Source organism: Geospiza fortis, unplaced genomic scaffold, assembly GCF_000277835.1.
Source record: "Geospiza fortis unplaced genomic scaffold, GeoFor_1.0 scaffold23, whole genome shotgun sequence".
Lineage (NCBI taxonomy): Eukaryota > Metazoa > Chordata > Aves > Passeriformes > Thraupidae > Geospiza > Geospiza fortis.
Window position 1 is genome coordinate 918,161 of NW_005054303.1, and position 10,634 is coordinate 928,794.

General features: G+C 42.3%; 1 protein-coding gene across 2 annotated transcripts in view; it reads left to right on the forward strand.

The window, feature by feature from the left end:
- RIN3 (Ras and Rab interactor 3) overlaps positions 1–10,634 on the forward strand; it is a 65,616-nt gene that overhangs the window by 32,485 nt on the left and 22,497 nt on the right. For both annotated transcript variants that reach the window (XM_031066335.1, XM_031066337.1), the window contains exon 4: positions 7,151–7,223. In XM_031066335.1, the coding sequence (XP_030922195.1) occupies positions 7,151–7,223 (73 nt within the window). The remainder of the gene's footprint in view (positions 1–7,150; positions 7,224–10,634) is intronic.

The window sequence follows — 10,634 nt, forward strand, 5'->3', positions numbered from 1 at the left end:
GGGTCTTGTTAGCTTTGTTAATCCTTACTTTGGCTTTTTTTTCCCCTTCTTTTTCACTCCCAGGAGGCAAAATGCAAATCTGTGTGTAATCAGAGCTAGAGACTATGCGTGCTGTTCTAGGATAATATTGTCTTACCCTGCTCTGCTTAGTTCCTTGAACACAACCCAAAAAGCTTACTGGCTTTAAAACAGCTACTCTAAATCAGTACCCATAATACAAGTGCCCTTGTCTCAGAGGCTAAACTGAAACAAATTATATTTTTTTATCCTTGGACAGTGCTATCTAAAGATCTTATAGAGCTTAATAAACATGAGTTTAGATTTGTAAATGAGGTAAATAAGGTACTGTTTGAAGTGAAATGAGGACATTAAGGACCTCACTCTTTGACCCTTGAGTAGGACCCTCACAGGCACTGACAGTGCAATCTATCCCACTCAGAAGCAGGAAACAAAAGAGCTGTTTTCACCAGGTTGTCAGCTAGGTGGGATTGCAGCTCTAGGGAGCAGAAGTGTATTATTTTTCCTTTTTTTGTCCACCCTATTGACCTCTGCCATTTCAAAGTGGGTTATTCCCTTTCATCAGTCACCCTTGGAAATTGTCTTGCTTGTAAAGGGTTTTCTTCCTGGAAGTCTCTCTTGCAGAATGTGACTCTGAATACTGAATGTCTTCCCTTAAAACATTTGGCAAACTTCCTTTTTCTGTATGATTAACCTCAGCACTATGGTACTTCACAATGTATCTCAGAGCCAGAGAAATAAACTTTCCTCCAAAGTAAATGGAGAAAAACATTTTTTAATAAAATACATCTGTATGATAGCATGCATTTTTCACATAAGTATTGATTCTCAAGAGTTATCCATAGGACCTGGAGACTGTTGCTAAGATCCAAATCCCCAGAATTTCAAATCATAGCACTGTTTCCTGTTACATGAGGCACAGGGGAGACCCTTTATATATCTGAATGCTTCACAGAGTTTTACCAAAGAAATTTGCCTTTTGAGAGTAACTTACAAGTATCTATATCGAGTTTGTCTTATGAGCCATGGGCCTCAGCCCTGACAGTTTAAGTGGGCAGCTGGGCAGCATAAATCTTGTACTGCCATTGTAATGTACAAGTGGATGCTGAATGACCTGCAAAAATGTGACTTGTCCAGCAATGATCCCAACTCTTGCTCAGCTGCTTAGTGCAGGGTCCACATTGATTGGATGTTATCCTACTCTCCTGGACCTCCCCCTCAGAACTCAGTATTTCAGAAAGGCCATGTTCCCTACCTTATTCCTGCAAAAGCAGACCCTGTGTGGCTGCATCTAGAACTTCAGCTGTATCTCATATTGACATCTGGTCCTGGGAATTCCCCTGGGAAGAAGTCCTGGATCTCCTCTGGTTGAAGAAACGCTGGAATTTCCACATTATTCCATACCTGGATATGGGGTTGAGGACCTAACAAGTAAGGCAAGGGCTCTGAAACTGAAGAGATGCTCTCCAGCATGTGCTCTGCTCTTAATCCCTGAAATAGCTGACAGTGCTATCCACATGGATACCTTTAAGGAAAGCGCTGAGGATCTGTGACATTTTTCTTTTAGCTGAGTTGGCTGTGTTTGAAGTACCTGTGAGAGGCACCCTCTCACCCTGCTGAAACTGATGGCAATGAGGAGGAAGCAGAGCAGCAAAATGCCTGTAACATATTCCTGTTTGAGCATCCTGCAGCAGAGACAACAAGACCAGGCAGCACTGGGATTTTAAACTGAATTAAACGCACTAAACCTCAGTGGACACCAAGGTGCTGCTCATCTGCTTGGGTGAATGTGGATGAGTCAAAATATAGTGGAGTGCTCAAGACCCCTGTGGCTGTTAGGTGTGAGGACAGTTCCTTAGCACCAGAACATGCACACAGGGTAGAGGGGAGCTGTCATCTCCACTGAATGTCCCTTCTACTCAGCTCCAGCCTGAGAAGAGTACAAAAGCCTGTGATTTCCATCTTCTTTAATGGCACTTTGTTCAGCACAACATAATTGTACTTAGTGAAGAACATAGTTTAAAAATAGATTTCTCTTATACTCTACAACCAAGCTCATTAACACTTTATCACTTTCATCATTCATTAGTTCCAATTTCCCAGGAACTGCCATGAACAGTGATTTTTTCATAATGGCCAGAAAGATTAAACTCTGTAGGAAGCCATAAAGTTGAAATCTTTTGAGAAAGCAGGAGCTGGATGCACAACAGAAGACTCAGGCAGAAGTTCAAACAGGGGAAGTTTCAGCCCTTCCTTGATGAGGGAAAAAACCAGAAACAACTGGCACACTAGGAAAGACAAGAAAGACAAAAAAGACATAGGTTGAACAGGACAGTCTAGAGTTGTGCAACCAAAGCTGAAACTACAGCTTTGAAATCATGTGGAAGAAGCAGAAGCATTGGATTATAGAATAAATTAAAAGGCCTTGGGAAGAGAAAAAAGACAGCGCCAGTGTTTTACAAAAACACAGCACTAGAAGGCCATATAGTACCATCCACAAGGTCATCAAGAAATAACATAAGAAACAATGCTAGAGACAGATATTAGGAACTTCCCAACAGAGATGTTGCAGAAAAGTACCTTAAACACACTAAGGACTTCTGCAAAGAAAGTCTAAATTTCCCTCCTTAGGAACCATCCAGCTGAGGATCTTTCTCTTAAAACCACCAGGAGCCAATTGCATGAATAAGGGTCAGAACTGGGGAACTGGAACAATAACCAGAAGGAATTCCATCACACTCTCACACATTCTGCCAAGCACAGCAGGTAGGACAAGCACAGTGAATTGTGACAGACACAACAGCCTCAGCTTTGGGGCTACAGCAGTCACTGTAACACTCCATTAAAGTACCCAGGGCTCCTTCCCCACTGGCAGGAAACTGCTAAGCTGCTAACCTGAACTGTCAGTGTCTGGCAGTGAGAATTTTGGTAGCCTCTGCCTTGGAGTGATGCTCATAGCAAGGTTTACTCACTGAGGATAGAACAGCAGCAAAGCTGGCCTGTGCTGCTTACTGCAAAGGCCGTGGCAACTGTGGTGTCAAACCAGAGATTTATATCAAAGGAGAAAAACACCTCTTGTTAGGACACTCTGGATTTATAATCTGAAAATAGAAATACAAAACTGGAATCACACCCATAATGATAAATCTCACAGTTTCCCAGAATCTGGAAGACTGAGAACATCTAAGCACATCAGCACAACCATTCTGAGGATGTTTGTTTTCTCAGTAGTCCTCTGTCAACATAACTGCTGCAGAATAAGGAATTTGTGTCTTTGAATTCAGATGTCTCTGAAGGACTACACAGATACCAAAAACAAGTGAAAAACCAATTGGATAGCACTTACAGTGCCACTAGAGGAGAAAAAGAAGCTGAAGTAATTGAGTCCCATGAGCCTGTGTAAGCAATAAGATGGAAATTGGCTTGGTTTGTCCATGTAACCAGAACAATGGAACTAGCAAACACAATTCTGCGGGGAAAAAAATGGAGAGAAAAGGAAGGCAGAACACTCAGGGACAGTGTGACTCAAAGACATCTGCATCTGGATGAAGAAATGATGGGGAGATCCAAAGAGTAAAGGGAACATGAATACAGATTGGAGTCAGTGCCTAAAGATGACATTCTTCAGACCATGCTGGTGTTTGGAAGAGGAAGATGAGACAGTCATAAATAGGTATAACAGTTCATAACCTGGCCATGTTCTGTTCATTTACTGAGTTGCCAAAGGACACAAAACCAGAGTATAGTCACCAATGAACCACTAATTCATGCTGGTAATGCTTCTATCACCAATAAGAAAAATTCAATTAATTCTTATCTCTTTGTTTCAGACCACTCAAAATTGCCCACTGATCTACACATTTCCCCTTTTATTTCCTGAAGGTGACATTTTTCAATGGGCTTCTAAATATCAGGTAAAACTCAATATGCTGTGGCAATATGTCTGGCTCATAGAACCCAGCCTATTTTTCTCTTGCTTTTGATCATATTCTTGACATTCAGGCACTGTTATGGTGAGATGCAGATATTTCCTTGCTCTTAAGGTGCCTTGGATCTAGTTTTACAAGCCCAAGAAAGGTGAATTTATCTCTGCACTGTTCATCAGGATTACAGCAGTCTGGCAGATGTCTGCTTGTAGATTCTGCTAAAGTCATGAGTTCCTATAAATGGCAGCATCACGATCCCTCCCTAAGCAGCAGCTCTCATGCCAGTGAAATATCCCCAGCTACCCACAACACACCCACAGCCAGAGAAAATCACCTCTTCCTGATTGTCTTCTCAGAGCAGGGTGCCTTGAAGGCAGCAATGGCTCTGGGGGACAGAAATATTGTCCCCAACAGTCAGCAGAGCCCTTTTAGCTGTTCAAGATTGCTATTTTCTGCATCTTTACAGGAATTAGAAACATGCAGCAGGGTGCACACAATGATCTCCACAGGTGAATGGCAACCATTCCCACAAGACAAGTTCCTGTATCAAACCCAGTATCTGCCATCCAAAAGTTCTATTTATCAGTGATGTCTGCTGGTGTCAGCAGGTGTCTAGAAAAAGAAATAGGTGAAGAGAAAAGTGTTACATTTTCTCCCAAGGAAGATGCTCCCCTCAGGAGTTTGCAAGGCAGAATTTCCCCATGGGTGCTGTGCTGGGAGCAGATCCAAGTAGTCATGGCAACCCTGTGCTGGCTGCTTGACATGGCCACTGCTCGGAATAAATTCTGGGCTGAGCATTGGTCCTGATGGTGTTAGTACCTCGAGTAATGACACATCTGAAGCACTATTCTTACTATTCTTCCATCTGTTCCTACTTGTTTGCAGGCTGCCCAGAAATGTCCCAGGAGAGCTGTGGGTCTCTGTATGATGAATTCCAGCCTGCTGAGAAATATGCTTGGTTTTGTTACCTTCTGTGACCTCCCAGAGCAGGGACAGTCCTATTTATATATACCACCTGCTAAAAACTTCTCTCCTTGAGCTTCAGCAGCTTTTTGTACCTAGTCTTCTTTAGCAGTATAATTCCTGGTGATTTGTGGGGTTTTATGCAATTTAACTGTATATGTGAGGAGAAGTAGCTATGCAGTGGCAAGGCACTTATATGTGGAAACTCCTGACACGGAGGCACTCAGACTAATATTTTTTTGCCTGACATTCAAGCTCCCTAGTGGCAGAGCTTCCTGGCACAGAAACAATCAATAGTCCCAATCCAAGCAATTTGCTCATATATGTGGGCATGTACAGGTGCAGCGTGGTCTGTTATAGATACTTGCAACTCAGAATGCCAAAGTGAGCATGTAGTCTTGACAGAAAAAAACCCCCCTTAAAACCATCATCTGTACAAAGGGCTTTATTTAATAGCTGGAGATTTGAGTGAATTCAGACTCTTGGGTTTTGGTTCATTCTCCAGAGCAGGACTGGGTTTTGTCTTTATTTTTGTTTCCTGTGTCAGAACTGCAAAGCAGATGGGTTTCAAACTGCAGAAATTATTCATGGTAGATGTTTAATGAAAATCCCTGACTGAAATATGATTCTTACTATGGAAAAAGAAAAAACTTGCCAAACATGATTTTTCCAGTTGTGAGAGAAAAGTGAGGGAAAGGGATTGTTTTGCTTGAAGTACATTTTAAATTACACATTACAGTCTGGTATGGGTGCATACACTGAGGTTAAACTGTTTCTGCTGATCCAACATAAGCTGATGCTAGGAATGACTGTTGAGAATTACATGGTCTTTGTCTCTGTAAAAAATGCCTACATTGGAGTATTCAGCCCAAAATAACAACCTGCTGGGCCTCGGCTAGAACAAAGGGAGAAGCAAAAGGAGGAAATGCCTGGTTTGGGGAATGAGATATGAACCTGAACAAGAGACAGTCTTGAGCATTTCCTTGCAGGGGGATTATCTGCTGGCTGGGAAACAAGAGCCAGGGCACAGAGGTGAGGGAGAGGAGACCAGGTGGATGTGTCCTTCCTGCAGGTGCTGGAGGCCCTTCTTTGCAGGAGACCAAACACCAGGCAGGCAGGGCAGGGGGCTCACAGGGCTGTGAATCATGGCTGGCTGAGGAAGCTGAGTCACAACAGCTGAGCTTTGAGTCCCCAGCTCTGACCTGTGGCCTGGAACAGTGTGAAGGAAGATGCACAGTGTCTGTGGGCAGTGCCACGGGGGTGGGAGCTGATGCTGCTCCCCTGGGACTCCTGGCAGGCTCCTGGGGCAGCTCTGGAGTGCAGCTTTGAGATGGTTCCTTCCCTCCAGTAAGTGGGCATTTCTGAGAATCCACTGCAGATTTCCTTACCCTTGTCAATGTCTGTAGTGGGGCCGTGTTGTGTGCAAACAGGCATAGAGTTTGTCAGACTGTAGGGGTGAAGCAAAGATGGACACATCTCTCCTGCAGATCCAGGTCTTTGCCTTGGGTTATCAGTCAGTGAAATTTCTCCACCAGTCAGTGAATTTTTTCTAGTTTAAAAGCCAAAAGCTCTGTAGTAACATGTGAGATTTGGGCTACACAATGCCCAAATGCATGTCTTTATAAAGAAGGCCATCTTAAAGAACTCTGCAATATGGTGGATTGTATTTTGCGCTAAAGGGGAGTGCAATCACTGAATAACACCACGGGAGGGAGAAGACGGAAGAAATACAAATAAGCTGCGCTCACACTGCCTGTGTGACCCAGGTCAGAGCCCACACACACAGTAATGAAAGAGTCATTTCTATTTTTTTTTTCTTCAAGCACTTTGTCCATCCAGACCAAACCAGATTCCAGCATGGAGAGTCACAAGGGCAGCCCTGTATGTATTGCAGATATGCACATCCTTAGAGACAGATGGACTTGTAAGGATCCCTTTGGAAGTGAGCTGGGAGGTTTCTTTCTTCCCATTGTTTCTGTTAGTGTCAAACACTTGGATATTTTGAGCTAACTTTTCAGAAAGCCAAGCTGAGATATTCCATCTCCAGTGTCTCCCTGAAGAATCATGCTGCATTTGGCTACCTGAAGCCAGTTCTTTATGCTTCATCATATTAGTCCATGCAATTACTGGACTGTCACAGAACACAAGATGCGCCAGCCAAACCTACCTGTTTTTTGGGTTTTTTAAAAATCATATAGCTCAAAGAAATCAGCTTCTGACTGTTTTTTTCTGTTTTTCACCAGTCCTGTACCTGGAAGGATCTGTCCTTGTATTTGAGGATGTTTTCAAATTGGTTGCCTTCTACTGTGTCAGCAGGTGAGTTGCATTCATTGCTTCCATGACACAGTCATTTTGCCCTCCCCTCTGGTCTGGCCTTCCCAGTTCCCAGTCCCAGCACAGACCCTTCTGTTTCCTCTGCTACCAGACCAGAAGGTGTCTCAGATGTTTGTATCTACAATGGGGCCAGATCACCCCACAAGCACAGCTGTCCCTGCAGCTGGGAGCTTTGTCCATGGGGCTGCTTCCACAAAGAACAGAGGCACAGAACTAGGCTAGGGAGGGCAGGGAGGAAGAAGGGCCCTGAGTTAACTATTTATTTAAAGCTTTAAGCATACACACACACACACACCCCTGGTAGCAACTTGACAAACCTACTAATGGACTGTTACCTGTTGGCAACTCAAAGCACTTAGTCACCTATGGGGAATCTGTCAAGGAAAGTAGCCCTGAAACAATGTATTTTCTTTAGCTAAAATTTGAAATGAAAACAAAGTGTTTGTTTGCTCAACACAGAAATACCAAGAATAATGGGTACACCTTTTCCAGAGGTGGAAAAGACCTGCAATGTCATTTCATTTGTGCCAGGTTTGATCACCAGCTGATAATGTCTGCAGACTTCTCTAATCTGTGTCCTTGTGCTCTGCACACTGCAGCCATACCTCCACCTGCTTACCCTGCCCCTGCTGCAGCAGGCCTGGTTGTGAGCTCGTTGTAGATTTTTGATTTCCCCTATATAAACTTACATGACTCTTAAAGCAGTTATTTCCTTTTAAGAGGAGAAAGCAGATTCAGCATATGCTTACAAGGCAGTCACATCAGTCACTTGGCTAGGTCACACAGCAGAAACAGTCTGTCTAGGGTAGCATACAGTGTGCCAGTCAGTTATCCAGGCAGCCCCCCACTGCTCTGAGAGTTGCTCCTGAAGCCAGCTGAGTTCAGCACGACTAAGCCACAACTCCTACCTGCACACAAGAAAACATGCTCCACCTCACCCTCATCAGTTAATAGACATTTAGCCATCTAGATGTATATAGACCCTATAGGATGGACTGAACTTCTGGACCCTTATAAAGATTTCTTTCTCACTAAAGCAAAGAACAGCCCAAATGCAAAATAGAATTGGGCATTTATAGTAAGTGGCTGGTGACAGAGAAAATATGCTCACTTCTGCTTTCCTGCAAAAAGGATCATGGCTTGAGAAAGAGGAAAGAAAAAGAAAGAAAAAGAAAGAGAAAGAAAGAGAGAGAGAGAGAGAGAGGAAAGAGAAAGAAAGAAAGAAAGAAAGAAAGAAAGAAAGAAAGAAAGAAAGAAAGAAAGAAAGAAAGAAAGAAAGAAAGAAAGAAAGAAAGAAAGAAAGAAAGAAAGAAAGAAAGAAAGAAAGAAAGAAAGAAAGAAAGAAAGAAAGAAAGAAAGAAAGAAAGAAAGAAAGAAAGAAAGAAAGAAAGAAAGAAAGAAAGAAAGAAAGAAAGAAAGAAAGAAAGAAAGAAAGAAAGAAAGAAAGAAAGAAAGAAAGAAAGAAAGAAAGAAAGAAAGAAAGAAAGAAAGAAAGAAAGAAAGAAAGAAAGAAAGAAAGAAAGAAAGAAAGAAAGAAAGAAAGAAAGAAAGGTTCTATTTGATGCCTTATGTTTTAGCTTTTATATTTTTCAGATTCTGTACTGCTGTAGTGTGTAGCTCTGAGCTTCGTATTAAGGGATGGTAAGCTCTCTTCACAGAGCAGCTAGGCAAAATAATTCCTTTCCTACCTTGGAACCAAGGACAACCGACCCAAATTTCAGGCCCAAGAACATAAACAATGTGGACTGAAGAGAGAAAAACAAGAGGGATGGGACTTCATAACCTAAAGTTGTAACTGAATAATTAACTCAGATATGCTAATGAACCAAAACTTCTAGAAGTGAGAGATCTCATGACCATATCCATTTTGTGACCATTTTGGGTTCATCTCGGGTGTAGCCTTGGCTGGGATCTTGTACTGCCCAAGGTGTATCCATTGAGGCCTTTTAATAAATCCCCACTTTATTCTTTAACTCTGTCTAGCCTCTGTTCTAGATCAGCCTTCACAAGGCATCACTGCAGCTCCTGTTAGAGATGTTATTTCTGAGTGTCAAATTCATATTCAGATGGTTCATGTGATTTTCCAGGCTGCTGTCAAAAGACAAGTTAAAAAGGGAATAATTTTCTGAGAGAAGCAGGTAATAAAGAGACACTGACCTACCATTTGCTGGCAGCTCATAGGAGGTCTCTGTGATGGTGAATGTAGAGCTCTGAGAACAGGGATGTAGTAAATTGTCTATGAATACCTGGAATCAGCTTTTCAGAGCTGACAGGCTCTTCTCAAAAAAAACCTTTGGCCTGGATATATTACCTGCCTGTAGGTAACAGATGACTTGGCTGGTCTACAAGCTGCTGCCCCATTAATAAAACCAGATTTTTTTCTATTAGGGCAATGTCCTAATATTTCCTGATCTTAATATGTTTGGTTTTTTTTAAAAAGAAAATTAATGGAAATATTCATACATATAAAATAACAAAGAAAGCAAAGAAGGTACATGGACCCTCTTAATCTTCTAAACCTCATATTTGCCATGAAAAAATAATAAGCCAGGGATCACATCAGTTTATGTGAGTGTGACAACAGAGTGCTCAGCAGTGCACAGAGAAGCCATGGGGAACACAAAACATCAGTAAGGTGTGCATCTGTTAAAAAGGTCAGAAATGGGCCCTCTGCATTCATCTGACAGCAGATAGGTCTGCAGTCGTGTGCTTTTTTGGGTGTGCATTTGTTTAGCAGAGACCTCCTACTCACAAGGCCAGTTTTTTCTATAATGATTCCTTGTACCATGTAGAACATTTTGTAAAACTTTTCATGTGTAAGATGATCCTGCACCATTCCTTGCTATCATTTAGGGACTGGCTTTTCTAGTCCTTGTTGGAATGGGAATTGAGGCAAGCACAGGGTTAGCAAATTGTCACTGGGCAAGAGGAAAACCTGAACAGTTCACTGGCAGACCAAGGGCTCTGTTAAATTGCTTGAGACTTAGGGTGTGTTTCAGTGAAACCCTGCCAAAATCCTCTGAAAAACTCTATCTTTATTTTCAGTAGAAGTACATCATCTTTCCAGAAACCAAGTACTCAGAAGTCTGAGAGTAGAGAGTTAGAGGGATATGTGTTTTCTCAGTGTCATGCAGCACTTCCTCCTTGTCTGTTCCTTCACCCAGGGGTTACTCTTCCTCAGCTGGGGCTTTCCTTTCCCAGTCCCTCTGTGCCTTGCTGTGTGCCCATGCCTTACACTTACAGAGATTTTTAAAAGAGGAAGCAGAGTAGTGAGAGAGGGGTAAACAGAAAGAAAAAGGACTTCAAATCCTTTCCACATGAAAAAGATTGGCTTTTCTAATAAAAATAATTACAATTTGCAGCACCTCACTTTTAATGGGAAGATATTTCAAA